This window comes from Meleagris gallopavo, chromosome 2 (genome assembly GCF_000146605.3).
Source record: "Meleagris gallopavo isolate NT-WF06-2002-E0010 breed Aviagen turkey brand Nicholas breeding stock chromosome 2, Turkey_5.1, whole genome shotgun sequence".
Classification (NCBI taxonomy): Eukaryota; Metazoa; Chordata; class Aves; order Galliformes; family Phasianidae; genus Meleagris; species Meleagris gallopavo.
The window spans coordinates 3256443-3272426 of record NC_015012.2 but is presented as its reverse complement, the minus strand read 5'-3'; the positions used below and the strand labels follow the sequence as shown (position 1 = coordinate 3272426).

General features: G+C 35.5%; 1 protein-coding gene across 3 annotated transcripts in view; it reads right to left on the bottom strand.

Moving 5' to 3' along the window:
• USP34 (ubiquitin specific peptidase 34) overlaps positions 1 to 15984 on the bottom strand; it is a 57110-nt gene that overhangs the window by 26287 nt on the left and 14839 nt on the right. For all 3 annotated transcript variants that reach the window (XM_010706372.3, XM_010706373.3, XM_010706374.3), the window contains exons 14-29: positions 15754 to 15937; positions 11918 to 12081; positions 10841 to 10906; positions 8837 to 8983; positions 8692 to 8748; positions 8519 to 8596; positions 7735 to 7829; positions 6111 to 6283; positions 5427 to 5580; positions 4346 to 4424; positions 2838 to 2891; positions 2657 to 2752; positions 1063 to 1127; positions 892 to 967; positions 744 to 791; positions 12 to 77 (exon numbers count right to left, since the gene is read on the bottom strand). In XM_010706372.3, coding sequence (XP_010704674.1) covers positions 12 to 77; positions 744 to 791; positions 892 to 967; positions 1063 to 1127; positions 2657 to 2752; positions 2838 to 2891; positions 4346 to 4424; positions 5427 to 5580; positions 6111 to 6283; positions 7735 to 7829; positions 8519 to 8596; positions 8692 to 8748; positions 8837 to 8983; positions 10841 to 10906; positions 11918 to 12081; positions 15754 to 15937 — 1602 coding nt within the window. The remainder of the gene's footprint in view (positions 1 to 11; positions 78 to 743; positions 792 to 891; positions 968 to 1062; positions 1128 to 2656; positions 2753 to 2837; positions 2892 to 4345; positions 4425 to 5426; positions 5581 to 6110; positions 6284 to 7734; positions 7830 to 8518; positions 8597 to 8691; positions 8749 to 8836; positions 8984 to 10840; positions 10907 to 11917; positions 12082 to 15753; positions 15938 to 15984) is intronic.

The window sequence follows — 15984 nt, the reverse complement described above, 5'->3', positions numbered from 1 at the left end:
AAGTCACTTACTTCACAAGCTGCCTGACTGTTATTAAACTGCTTTGTTAAAAGTTCAATCCACTGAAGCATTGTAGGCTGTAAAAAGAAATACAGAAAAAAAATCTTTAACTTAAAAATCTCTAAATGCTCAGTTAGAACACTGAACTTTAAGCATATAGCATACATGCATGCAGCTACAAACCACTATAGATATTGAAACCAATGTAAGTCACACAATGCTTAACTATCCAAGTATTTCCATTTTGCCATCATATTGCAATCGTATTCTTACAATGGGAAGCAGTCTAGAATTAGTAGTATTTCATAAAACACAGACGAGGAAATTAAAAGCCTACTGAGAATGAAAGTAGTTCAGATAGAATAGCTTCCTTGTTGCTAATACTAGCGTTTACAACTGCTGTTCAATGGCAAACAATGTCCTCTACATCAGGCTTTAACAAGTACTTGCTAAATCATGAATCATCTATGAATTTACAGATGAAAAGAACACAAGGTCTGTTGTTCCCAATGCTTTGCTGAGGCAAAGTAACCTAAATCCAGATCCCACATTCTTTCACTGTGCAGTGTTAATTATATTACACATTTTGTTTACAATAAAATGTGTTGAATGACAGTCTTTAAACATTTTTTTGCCCACTGTACTCAGTACATCTTAATATCACACTTTTACAATGAAAAAGTACAGACTTTTCACTATGTTCATGCATCTACTTAATAAGAATTTACAAGTAAACAGAATACCTTTTCTTTTGAATGAATAAATGTCTCTAGTACAAAAGAAGTGCTTAACTGTGGGGGGGAAAAAAGAACCATTAATCATGGAATGCCCAAATTAAAACAGAAACAGTATTCATTTAAAATAACCAGAATAAACTTTTGAAGTATTTACCTTTGCTGTCATCAGGGAAACTGCTTTTGGATCTGGTAGCGTGCTTGGGATGCTACTACACAAATGCCACATAAACCTAGAGTCAGTAATTTTATTTGTTAATTTTAAAAAATAATGAAAATCTGCAAGAAGAAAAGAAGCATTAATATTACATTTTTAAAGAAAACTTACCCAAAATATGTATGTTCAAAAATGTTCTTGTCTTGAAGAAACTGCATGTTATCATGCCATATCCACTGAAGAAAAAATGCTAACATCAGATACAAGAAAGCAGTTTATTTCACTACATTAAGACTGATTCTAAAAATATTTAAATGTTTCCTGTGGCTAAGAAATCAGTATTTTTTTAATGAAAAATTATTTTTAGAATCATTTATTCTATTTTAAAGGACTTGTTCAAAGTTGTTCTGTTTATACTATACCAAATACTAGTTCTGCCTGCTCTCTGACTGCAGAACAGAGCTCAGGATCTTTCCCTTGCTGTGATCTCATTTTCCCAACTAAGTTACATTTTTAGGCCGAATTTTTCAGAATTGATTCAGCATCTTAGTGAAGAACCACATTTCAAAGACCGTATCTTGATATCTATGTTCATATAACAACTTAACAATAAAATCTCCTTAAGTATGTAGTTTCACTAATTGAAATCAAGTAGATATTTCAGCAGCTTAGTCAGAACTCTGAGTAAACATCTGACTCAACAGCAGAGAATTTTACAGTATGCCTGTTTCTCTCTCTGAAATGATGTTTTTGACTAAATCTGTTTGTAGCATTTTTCACATTAAAATAGTTTTAAAGTTTAAACCTGTTAAAATCTGTTACTGTTTTGAAGACTGAGAAACACATGATTATTTACTGGCTAACAATGAAGAATCTTTTTAAGTTAAGAATTAAACAGAACAAATGATATATCAATACTTCTGACAAGAGTGTGCAGGGAATCTGACTTGCCTTTCACGTGATAAAAAAAGTAGAAGAATCCCTTTCAATTCTATACTGATGATCCACCTAGCACAGTGAGATACTCAGTGTAGTACCCTGCCCCTCTGCACTGTCTTTTCCAGTTCGCCAGGCTATACATGAATAAATAGAGTCCTCATATTTATAACTAGGTATCCTAAGTTTGAGCAGTACTCAACACTAAGGAGAACAGGTAGATGTACCTCAGGGAGACGTTTCTCCTACTCATTTTATTCATACCTGGGCTAACTTCTCCATGACTATGTGTAAGAAAGGAACCTTTTCTAACTGATGTTCCTTTGCCCTAAACACACTCTACCAATATTTTACAACCCACTATGGAAACTGTGAGGAAACAGCTGGAACTACTCTTGGAACTAACTACTGTTATGTCTTTCCTGAAAGCAGTTATTTGCTGAGAAACTGTAAGATAAAAAGGATGGTGGTTAATGAGAATATTTTCTTGTACTGCAGTAACTATTAAGAGAATGCTGATATAAACTCACAAAAACTAAACAATAAGTGTTCCACCTCTACTTTTTTTAGAAATATGAAGCAGAACAATATATATGCTTGAATCAAAAATTACACAACAGAATGAGAAAGCACCTGAAATTTAAATACAGCGTGAATTTTCATTTACTTCCAATTCAACAGCATACTCCTGAGGACTACATCTAAATAAAAGGATCATCATTTTACTGATTCCAATTATACTTGTTCTCATGTTTTTACTCAGATTACTGATTTGTTTAGTATTTCCTGTAGTATTTTAAAATTGGTGTCAAAAAAAATCAACTTGTACCTCCAGCAACTCCGAAGAAACATCAAATTTGTAGTCTTTGCCATTTTCCTCTTCCAGCTCCATCCGTTTATAAAACAGCATGTAAGCACTGTGTGTCTTTAAGAAAAAAACATCTGGATAGTTTTTGTTTTGATTATGGAAGTATAAACGTGATCATATAATGCGTATGGAAGAGAAATACCTTTTCAAAGGAGAAGTCCATAAATTTATCAGTAACAGAATCATATGTTTTTGTCTGCAAAGAAGAAAGTAACATTATTAAATACAAGCTTCTGTAATCATCTGGTCATTGACAGTCCATGTAAACAGGCACATGAACTACTTCAAGACAGCTGTAGAGGATATGCTGACAATTTATTTCTTGTTCCAAGTAGTAATTTCTCTTTTTTCTTCCATTGTGATCTACTATGATTTTCAGAATTTCTATGCAATATTTTGACATTTTTAATACAACTGTCTTATCCATCTCACTGACACCTCTTCCTTCTTGGTTCCTAAAAGGTATTTAATCCCTTTGCCAGATCAAAACAATTTTTTTCTTAAATTTATTTCAGCATACTGTTTTTATATAGAAAGAGGATACTGAGCTGTTTTAATAAGACATGGTATAATTAATGCTTTTATATAATTATATATATAAATACAATTTAAAAAGTTATCAATTCAAGCTGACTCTGAGAATTAGCGTTGTTTTACAGTTCTCTGCATTACTGTGTAAAAATACTTAGACGATGTCAAAAGGTGGTGAACTGATGCAAAATACAAAGTTGTTACTGTATTAAGAAACCTTGAACTACTGAAAGCAAATACCAACTTAAGACGTTTTATCTTCTTGCAGTAAAAGGAACAAATAAAATCACTTAAACTTGTGGTTTGAAAATCACTTAATATCAGAGCTCAAACTTTCCAGTCAAACAACAGTGTGGCTATACAGAATTCCAAAAGATTTTTCAGCTCTGTTATGAATTAAGAAGGATCTGATTGAAAGAGGTTTACAGATAAGAATTTGGAAATTACTGAAACAAGGCACACAAAGACAAAAAGCCTTGCTTTTCCAGTAACTATTCCTTCAGTTAATAGTCTGAGTGACAAGACCACCCTGGAGAAGAATTCCTGAATTAGTTGCATACTTACCTTTTTTAACAAGAAAATAAATAATATGATAAAAGTGGATAGAGTAGAAGAAATAGCTAAGTTCTCTTCTTTGAAGAGAGATTTCACTAATTCATTTTGATTAACTAGTAATACCTACACTGTACTTCTGACAATTGTGTTTCAAAACCAAATAAAAATAGGATTCATGTTCACAAATTCAGTAAGATATTTATGGGAAGGAATTAAGACCCTTCTCCTTTATTGGTTTAACTTCAGTCATATAGAAAGGGAAGAAAAAGGAGAGAGTTGCATGACCAGCCTGCAAGTACTCTGCAAAGTTTTTCATTTCTGAAAGAACACCCTTTGAAGAGATCAGCAGTGAAAGAACAACTGATATAAACAAGCATAACTTAGCATCACTTGCACAACAAAGATGTCAAAAGTTTAACACAACTCAGCTTAAACCTCTAAATTTTTCTCATATATTCAGAACAGATGGCAGACCAGAGATGAACACTACAGATTACTTCATGAAAGTCCTCATAACAGATATTCTAACAGTTGAACATGACAAAAATAGAAGTCATAACTTACAGTCATTTCTCCACCAAAACATTCTGAGGCAAGCTGCGTTGAATCAAATGGTTTTACTTCAGCATCGTTGAAAAGATACCTATAAGAAGAGCAAGCTTTTGAAACAACTGTTGTTTGTTTCTCAGGGCAAATGAGAGCATAACAAAGAAAGTGATTCTTCAGATTAAGCATTTTTCTTAATTTCTACTACTTTGCTTGAATCACAGCAAACTAACAAGTGCTCCCCCAAAAATGAAGTGATCTTTCAATAAGGGCAGGAAGTCAGTATTTCAACTGATGTATCTATTTAACTCCAGAAACAAATTATTTTCCACTTTTTCCAAACGTGACTGGTAAAGTTCTCACGCAGTCAAAATTTGCCCTTACCTTTTCAGTTTGAGCAAAATGGAAATAAAAAGAAGAGAATCATACAATTTATCAGTCTAACTCTAACTAGAAGGTGGCAAAGAAAGACTGCATACAATTATTGATAGCCTTTTCAGCAGACATTAGCCACCGTCTGGAAATTTTTCAAAAAATGTTCCAGCCAGCTATAAAAGAGAACAGGAAAAGAAGAAGTCTCGTCTTTTGTTGCAGAGCCTCAGCTGAGAACCTGAGATATGAACATAAGCATCTTCCATACAAGATGCAGTGAGTTTAAAGGGAAGAAAAATTCAAACTGTTGTTTTAAACTACAGAAAATGGACAAAATTAAAAGGAACAAAAGTCTGCAATCATTAATACTGCTATACACTCAGAGGTAACCCCCTTTTATGATGAAGAGTTATCTATTAAATCTTACTGTTCATACGCACTGAAATAGATAAAATAGTCATCAACACTCATGTCAAAAACCAAGCACTGGCTCTACTGCAAGCCCTAACCTGGCATTCTCTTGCTGCCGGTGGCCAAGGATCTCCACAATTGCTTTCACTACAGCACACAAACATGCATATGTAAATCAATACACATATATCTAGCAAATTCTAAAAACTTGTGCTCTTGAAAAGAACCCACAGCACATAGAACACCGTTGACAAAGTCAGTAATTTTTAGTTACTTCAACATACAAAACAATGAAATTTTGCTTTGCATAACTCACCATTTGTTGTTTTTGTAAGCGTGGGGATTTACTATATCTCTGATGAAACTATAATAGTGTCCACCATCTGCTGTTCCTGTATGAACTGTTACACCGATGAGATCATACTCATAACTCTCAGTTTCTTTCAAATATTCACCGTCTTCCTTAAAACCTTAAATAATACAGTACCGACTATTATTTCCTAAGCATATGAGTTTCTACGTTAGTATCATACATAAACATGTCCCACAGTTACACTTAAAACTTGTCCTAACTTTTCAGCAGGGTACAATGACAGCCAAGAAAGTCCATATCCAGAACAAAGAGTATAAATCTCGCTCCTTTAAAACAAGTTTTTTTCTGCAAAGTGTCACTATACTAAAGAGATTGGAACTAACAAGTTCGCACATCATAATTACAACGGTATCAGTCAGCCCTTTCCTGAAGTTCAACCATTACTCTGAAAAATCAAAATAGGCCAGTAATAAACTGTGTACATCTATTTGTAACCACCCCATATTTTAAAACTGAACTTAATAGTTCAAACTGAACTGCACAAGAAAGCAAAAATAATTAACCAGTCTTTGTGTACTAAAGAAAATGTGTGCCTTTCAGAATATATATGTCAATAAAAAAAAACCTTCTGATTTTCTTTTAAAACATCTTAATTGTCCACAAACATTACAATTCTAGGAGGCGTACCTTCTTTCCTGTCATTTTTTCCCATGAGGAAATCTTCAGTATAAGGTGTCATATCCAAACGCAGAGGGAATGAAAAATGAGTGTTCACTTTCTCCTTCATCATAGTTACCATATTAAATGTATATCTCATAGTGTTGAAGCTTAAGATACGAGGTAGTTTCTTAAAACATGCCCTAAATGATTTAAAGCAGTTGTGATTTAGTTGGTTGAACTGTATTTCCACAAAGATTTTCAACACATTTATTTCAAACATGAAATTGGAAATCTGTTAAGAAAATCACATACATATAAAATTCAGCAATTATAATGCCTTAGAGTAGGGTAATGTAACTGGCAGCAGGAAAGTCAAATTGAGCTTACTGAACAATTTCTTTTAGCACTGTGCCTTGGAAAAGGGCTTGAATTTGCTCATCCTGTGGGTTTTCTAAAACAATACAGTAAAAGGAGCCATGAAGGAATTTAACAGCACAAATCCCCTCACCAGATGGAATTAATATCCTGCCACTGACAAGTTTCAACGAAGAACATACCTTCTATTATACCTCATAAGCTTTTCATTAATGATTTCTAAGCAGGTTACTTTCATTTATAACAACTACAAAAACAACTATGAGTTTTTTCATCTCTAAGAATTAAATGTTGTTAGTTGCAATAAAAGGACAGGGCAACATTTTTATTTCTCCGTTCATTAGTAGACTTAAAAAAAAAATTTATACGTTTTAGAATACCTATTTTAGACTAAGAAATACAGAGCTACTATGAAACCTGCATAGTTATCCTGCATAATGAATAACACAAATACTGAAGAAATGCTGAAATAATTTATCTTCTAAAAACTGGAAAAGTAAAAGATTTCAAGTTACTGATTTGACATATTTAGAATCATAGAATCATAGAACTGTTTGAGTGGGAAGAAACCCTTTAAAGATCATCTAGTCCAACACCCTTGCAATGAACAGAGACACCTACAGGTCCATCATGTTGCTCAGAGCTCCGCTCAGCCTGATCCTGAGTATCTCCAAGAACAGGCATCCGCCACCTCTCTGGACAACCTTTTCCAGAGCCCTTATTGTATAAAACTTCTTTCTTATCTCATGTCTAAATCTCCCCTAGAGAGTTTTTCTTTTGATAAGCCCACACCCTTGGATTTTGTAACATTCTACCAGTCTCATATTATTGCTTTTAAAAAACAATTCTTTGGGTACGAGTTATAATTTTCTGATGTATTTTGAAGTATAACCTGCAAACACTGTGTCTGAGCTCCTTTTCTTCCCCTTCAGCCAATTAGACACAATGCTGGGAGTTCTGGCCTAGAGGTTTTGCAATTCACAAAGCAGTTATTTAATATTCCCCGAGCACATACTTTCAGTAATCTCATTTTATTCCACAAAACTCTTGAACATTTTGCTGTCTAGCAGATCATCTTATAAGATAGCTCTGTTTTGAAAATTTGATTTCTTAGGTATGTTCTCATTTTGCATAAGGACCACATCCTCATAGGCCTTCACATTAGTAAAATGAGTGAAACCACAGTCCTGTTTCATCTAAAGAATTAATCTAGCAGGAATGGTAATCTCTGCAGTTTACTAAAAAGAAACATTAAGACTATTTTTCTTAATCTTACCTTTTTTCAGCCCGCACTTTTTTCCCACAATGAGAACATGTATACATGTTGTCACCTTCCAAGGTATCTTTAATAGTTACTTCATCAAGAGATTCCTACATATAACAACAAATTCAGAAGGAGTTTATGTTTATCTTAGATATTATCTCTTGTGCTTACACAGCCTGCTTTTCAAAACCTCTCTCCTAGTCTTAAAGCAGGTTTAATCAACATATCCACAAGTCCTGAAATAGTCATCATGTGCAACAAAAAAGGATGAAGAAAAAGCATGCGACTGAACTTTTCTGAAGAGTATGACATTATCACAGGAAGATCAGTTCCTCGAAACCCAAATACAAATTTCAGAAGAAAATACAGATAAATGGTACTCAATATTCTGACCTTCCCCAAAGAATTCAGGTGCTCTAAATCCAAATTTCAAGTTAAGGATTAAAATTAGTTATTTAAAAAAAAAACAATACCCTAAAATTATATTTGGTCTAAATATTCAATTAACTTAATAAACAGCAGAACATACTAATAAAATCTTTTGACATTTACAGTTCTTATACATTTTTCAAATACAGAAGAAAGCACTGCCAGTAATACAGTCTTTATTCCATTCCAAGAGCACACTGCACTGAAAACATGAAACAATTTGACTGAATTACCACATCATATCAACCTAGAAACACCTAAACTACAGCACAGAAAAAGAAATCATCCACATGTTCAATATAAAGTTTCCTATTACACTTTTACATTTATCATCTATTTTAATCCATCTGAACCTGACATTACTTACGTAAATATTCTTCATATCTGCTACCTGGCATCTTACTGTATAGAATTCTTCAGCAGTCTGACTTACATGTTCACAATCCTAAATCACAGCAATGAAAGAGAAATGCAATGAAATAACTGTTTTGAGAGGTTAAAAGTATCTTGAAAACATAAGGATAGGGAAAGATTACTTACCAAGGAAACAACATTGTTTGTAATAACACCTCCAAACAAACTTTTCACTGTGTTTTTCTGTGAATGAATTAATAAAATCTGTCAAGGATATTTGAACAAATCTGTAACTTTTCAAGTGCTCTTTTGCTACCTCTTAATAACTCACCAGTTCTGGAGACATCTCTTCTATTTTTGTGATCAGGTCAGTGAAGAACTCAGTCATATCTTTCTGCTCTCCAGTGTTCAATGGCTGCTTATCCATGGTATAAGTTTTACAAAAGGGCCGTGGATTATACGCTTTACATTCACTTTCCTTTAGGGAAAAAAATATTAAAACAAATCAACCACAAATCCTTGTACTTTCACGTTACACAGATATACCAAACACATGCATACAAATGTCAATGTACACATCACAGACAACAAAGTTATATAAATGTTTAAATGCATCTGACAAACGATAAAACAATTTTAAATTATCACCATTATGATATTCGTTATTAATAAAAATAATGTCAGTAAAATATTATTTAAAATACTTAATAAAGGAAGTAATCGTTAAAAAATCCTGACCGAAGACATGACGTGTTCAGATCTTTTTCTGTCTGTTCAGATACAATATATGATACTATAAGCATCAGCCAGTACCTATGGATTTCAGAACACACTGGACTTAGATCTTGACAGATGTTTAATTCTCATTCAGCTGTTTCCATAATACAAAACTACATCTAGTTATCCAGTGCAAGGAATCAGTTAGAGAAAACAACTTGAATTCTAAAAAGGTGTTCTATAATTCATTACCCAATCCAATGTCTTGCATACTGTAGATACAGAACCGAATTACAGCAGAACATTATCCTTGCAAACCTGACATATCTATTATTTTCTTTAAATCATGTGTGGTCATAAGGTGCTTCCTATTAATATTACCAGGTTTTAACTAAGTCCTTTATAAAGATATAAATAATTAATCCTCAGCAATCTGGTAGCCATCTACGATAGAGCGATGGCATCAGTAGACAAAGCAGAAAGAGGAAGAGCAACTGATGTCATCATCCTGGACTTGTGCAAGGCCTCTGACATCCTCATTCCTAAATTGGAGGACTTGGCAGGACTGTTCGGTGGATAAAGAGTTGGCTGGATGGGGGCAGCCAGAGGACCGTGGACAAGGGATCTATAACCAGGTGGAGGCTGGTCACAAGCGGTCTCTGCCAGGGGTCAGTCTCAGGACCAGCACTCTAACATCTATGTCAGTGACTTAAGACATCCGGAAGAAGTGCACCCTTGGCAAGTTTGTTGATGGCACTAAGCTGAGTTGATGCAACAGAAGGTAGAAATGCTATCTAAAGGGACTTGAATAGGCTTGAGGAGCAGACCCATGAGAACCTAATGAGATTCAACAAGGCCAAGTGAAAGGTGTTGCACCTGGGCTAGGACAATCCCAGATACATGTACAGACTGAGTGAGAAACTCCTAAAGAGCAGCCCTGCAGAAAAGGACTGGTGGATGAGAACTTGGACGTGAGCCAGCACCTTGCACTTACAGCCCCCTCTTTTGTGCAACATCAAAACACAGCTAGCCAGCAAGGCAAAGGAAGTGACTGTCCCCTTCTAGTCAGAGTACTGCATCCAGGCTGGAGCTCCCAGCACAAGAAAGACATGGAGGTGTTGGAGCAGGTCCAGAGGAAGGCCACAAAGATGATCTGAGAACTGGAACACCTTGCCTACGAAGAAAGGTTGAAGGAACTGGGCCTGTCTAGCTTAGAGAAAAGAAGGCTTCTGTGGGTCCAGGGCAGCCTGACCTAGTGGGTGGCAACCAGTCCATGGCACCTGAGCGTGACATTCCCATTTGTTCGCTTTTCAACCATTTTTTAAACAATACAGAAGACAGTCCAGCATTTGAGAGCTTGTGCTTGTTCATTATAGATAGGATTTATAATTGGACACTAACTATGATGAGTATTTGCACTGCCTCTTCACAGAAACTGTTATGCCAATGTCTGCTTACCTGATTTGCTGAATTACAGCTTTCAAGTGGGTAAAAACTATTTAAGTTAAGACAATCAACTTTGAATTTAATACTACCAAGAATTCACACAAAGTGGTAACTATTTTTTTTTTTTAAAAGGAAATAGGATACTTCATAAAATATCCTCTTTCACACCTACCATTAAGTATGTAAACATTTTCTGGAGTTCTAGTAGAGTAGTCTTGTGTTTCATATCTTCTGAATACTAAAAGAAAGTGACAAAAGAAGGCTTTATCTTTTTTGCTTATAACTTGCCAAAGTAGCCCTTAAGATAATGAATAAATAATTTTTTAAATTAATAAAAAGCAAACAAACAACAAGACAAACCAGCCCACCTCTACTGTGATCAAGAAAAACAATACTGTGTATGAACACAGTACATTATTTTACACTCATATATAGCAGTTCCTGCATTTTTTTGGCGTGATAACATTAGAAGTGTGTCAATTTTCTAAAAATTTACTTCAATTACGAGCTTTTTGTATTTATCAGAAAAGACTACAGTAATTTTTGATTCCTACCCCCCCAATTCATTGATGCAGATGGGAGTTCTGATCAATTCTCTATAGAGTATCTTTCACTTGCAGACCAACAGCTTCCTTTTTTAGTTTACTTCATATTTTTATATATATAAATGGCTAGTAATAGATGAAGTTAGGTTACAACTTTGTTATAAGTTAATGATAATAAAAAATGATGAGTTCACCAATTTGCGTCTTTCACAAATTATATATACCCTGTTTTTGTTAGGGACCAAATGAAACGTTCTCTGTCACAAAAAAGTAACTAGAACTAATAATACCACATTTCCAGAAGCGTGTAATAATTTATGAAACTTGCAATACTTCTGGTAGCACAGCAAGCATGCTAAGTGGTTTTATAAATATTATAAAAATGACATTTATTTTGAGAAATTAAGAGGTAAGAGCAACACACAACAAACATAGTTGTTGACAGCAACAGAAATGTTAGTTTGAGAGCATGCTTTCTTATAATGCCACCTTAAGAACACAATGCATTACAAATAGATATTTTTTAGAATCTCTTCACCTTAGACATCAGCAAAAGAATCCAACCAAAAAGTAAACAAAAGTGTTGAAGAGATATTTATTTGCAAGCAATAAGTCATAAATCTATACTTTATCAACCTTTGCATTGATATAACATTTAAACTTCTAACGCAATCCAAATATGGAATATAAGATCCCAACCATACCTTTGCAGTAAAGATTGCTTGTCTGGCTTCTGGTATCATATATAGCTGCTGAATAGTCGATGCCAAGTAACAGGTTGCTCCTAAATTAGTCAGACCCACAAATCGACATTCAGCTCGAACATCATCATGCGGCCAATAATCCCACTTGTAAGGTGCATGGGAGGCTGAAAAGCATGAATTACAGATGCACAAAGAAAGAAATTCAAAGTTAACTTCCAAAGATAGAAATTAAAAACTTTATGCTTACATTAATAAAATACATTCAGTTTCTACATTCTGCATTATCAAATGAGCCAGACTGCACTTTAAGAAAATGCATTATGGGTACATGAGGAATGTCAATTTACTATTTCAGTACGTGAGCCAGCATGAAGCATCTAGAAAGGTGAGAGACCACCAAAAAAGTTAGATGTGAGACTCTGAAATGTAGCTCTATACATTTAATCGCTAATCACTGGGTAACAAGAAGTGTAGCAGCACACAGACTATATTTTACTTGCAAGTGATTTGGTACTTTTACATGAGACTGCTGTTTTCTCCAAAGAGAGAATGTGGCAAGTGTGAGCTCTTACATTTGTTCTAGGGCTAGTATTATGTGAAATAATGGTCTTCTAGTCTCTGACTTTAAAATAACAGTCATTAAAAATCATGATGTTTTCATCATCAAGAGCATTCATACATTCTAAATAGTAGTAACTATACATTTTTATAAGAAAGCCGTTTTCATACTTGATTCTGGATTTTTTTTTGAAGTTATCATTATTTATACCTCTTGCTGTGTAACAACTTCAAGGTAACGCTGTCATCCACAGAATAATCTAGAATTCTTTCTCCTAACCACTGACAAGAAATAGGTGCCCAGGCTTTAAGAAAATAGGCTTTCTGTTGAACTGAGTAGTTAGCCTTGCTGAGTCTCTAAACCTCAGCACTCACTGTTGCTTTGCTTCACTGGAAAGAGTACAAAGGAAAAAATACTCTATCTCTCCAACGCTGTTCTCCCTAAATCTGTTTATTAGCACTTTCTATTTCCTGCTGTCTTTCATCTTTTATTCAATTAGTCTCTTCTCCTCTTCTCCATTGCATTGATGATAAGTGCTACTGTTAGAGAACCATGCAAAGATTTTAACTAAAATGGAAGCAAAGCAGCTCCTCAGCCAACCATAGCACATGCTATGTTTTAAGAAACAGTTGGATTTTGTGTTGAGGGACATGGTTCAGTGAGTATTATTGGTGATAGGTGGATGGTTGGACTGGATGATCTTGAAGGTCTTTTCCAACCTTGGTGATTCTGTGATATGCTCTTTTTCTCACAATACATACACTGCCTCAGCCAGCAACACCGACAATATGCTGGGAATTGGTAATGTACCACACAGACACCAAAGTCATTCATCAGTCATCCCCCTAGAGCACAGATTTATTTCTACTACCTGTTCCCACGTACTGTCTTGTCACGCTGAAAGACAAGAAGAAAAACTTTCTGCACCCAAAGATAGGGAGCAAAATATATATATCCGCATTTTATTAACGCCACATGAAGCAAGATCTTTATTTTCAGAAGAGAAGCAGGTTTCAGAACAGCATTATCACAGAATCATAGACTGGTTTAGGCTGGAAGGGACCTTTAAGATCATCAAGTTCCAACCCCCCTGCTATACACAGGGACACCTCCCTCTAGACCACGTTGCTCGCAGCCCCATCCAGCCTGGCCTTGAATGCTTCCAGGGAGGGGGCATTCACAACCGCACCAGGCAACCTGTTCCAGTGTTTCACCACCCTCACAGGAGGGTAGAGAATTTCTAATATCTAGTCTAAATCTACCCTCTTCAAGTTTAAAAACACTTCCCCTGGTCCTGTCATTACATGTCCTAATAAAAGTCCCACCCCAGCTTTCCTGTAGGGCCCCTTCAGGTACTGGAAGGTCACTATCAGGTCCAGAGCCTTCTCTTCTCCAGGCTGAAGAGCCCCAGCTCTCTCATATGAGAGGTGCTCCAGCCCTCTGATTGATCTTTGTGGCCCTTCTCTGGACCCACTCCAACAACTCCATGTCCTTCTTGTGTTGGGGGCTCCATAACTGGGCACAGTACTCCAGATGGGGTCTCATGAGAGCAGAGTAGAGGAGCAGAATCACCTCCCTTGACCTGCTGGTCTCATTTCTCTTGATGCAGCCCAGGATGCAGTTGACCTTCTGGCTGCAGGCACACATTGCTGGCTCATGCTGAATCTCTCATCAACTGATGCTCCCAAATCCTTCTTCCCAGGGCTGCTCTCAAGCCATTCTCTGCCCAACCTGTATCTGTGCTTAGGATTGCCCTGACCCAGGTGCACTTGGCCTTGTTGAACTTCATGAGGTTGGCACAAGCCCACCTCTCAAACCCGATTCATCAAATCGCAATTTTAAGAGAAACCAGATGACTTCACTTCTTTATACTTCATGAGAACAGCTGAGTATCGCACATGTATGTGACAAAGGGCTTTCAGGAATTTTAGAAGAAGTTTCTCACAAGAAATTATTTTTTCCCAGGGAACATAAACTAGATAACGTTTAACAAGGTATATTTTCAAAACTGCATTATATTGCAGCATTAAATTTAAAGCAATCTCTAAGAGCAGCCTAGCTTCAGTTGGTTAAGACTATGAAGAAAAAAAGCTGCAGAATCGAAGGGACAACAACTAGTGTAGGGTCAGACTACACGATGACAAGCTGTAGGACTGAAAATTTCTCCACTGAACAGCAGTACAGGACACAGCACATTCTCAACATCAGATTTCCCTTTAGCTTTCTGAATTGTAAGGCACTAAATCAATTCCAAAACACAAAAAATCCTCAGTTTACTGAAATTTAAGCTGGCCATGAAAGAAACTCTACCAAGCTAAAAATGCGTAATAAAAATGTGCAAGTCAAAACCAAAATATTAACATCAGATTTTTGTAATTTGCTTATTAAGCACAGAAACTGAGTTTTTAAAACACAGGAAGCATGAAAGCTAACAGGTGTAACAAAACTGTATTAACACTGTACGCAGACATCTGAATACAGATGAAATTCAACTATAAAGTTATGAGGGTCTCCAAAAATAGGACAGTGCTGATAACAGTCAATCCATTTGCTGCATCTTGGTCAGTGTGTTTATATATTTTGGTTTAGGAATAAGGTTTTATTTCTTCATGATAAAAAGGCAAGACAAATGAATATCTGACAGAAGACAATGAAGCATGTGAAACCCACTCCAGCAGTGCTACCTATCTATTTGTACCACTTAAGACTGCATCCTTTAATTAACCAGAATTTAAGAATAAATAAAATTATACATGCGATTAAATCCACTCTTTTGTTAAGTGAACAAAACATGCCTACATCTGTTCAGTGACACTACTGCAAATAATGATGGATAATTAGTAGCACTACAAAAGGAAATTCTGAAAGTGTTAGTGGCAGCAATGTCTTACTTTATTACTACTTTTGAAAGTACAAATATCCAGATTAAGCTAAAACAAACAAACAAAAAAAAACAAACAACCACTCAGTGTTGCCTTCGAATTTCTTTGTTTCCACCTAAGCATTCTCAACAGGCCATTATTCTTAGTCATTACACAAAGACACTTACGTACATCAGGAGAAAACAAACTCCATGATCGCAGTACTTTTCACAGTGCTGGCTCACCATCACGAACATGCAGAGTCTCCAGAACAGGAGTTCATATAACAAGTACAGTCCCATTTTCTTTACATTACTTGATAAATTCAGAAATTGAAAACCAAACCAAACAGAAAATGCAAAAGAAAAGTCTTCCCACAAAATACTCGAAAACTATGTATGAATGAAGGTTCTTACACTGCATATGTTGTGCCATAACCCAGTTGTGGAGTAGCCTGTAGTTTTCAACGGACCCCTTTACCATTTCTACCAGTAAGTCGTATGCAGCAGCCCTTGAAGAATGTGACTTGCATTTTGGCTGTTGTCTGTCTTTTAAACTTGGCAGCAAGAACAAAAGATTGAAGATGTCTCTCAGGAACTCCTGTAAAACAATTGAGTCAGCAGGCTTAGAAGTTTGGATACATCTTA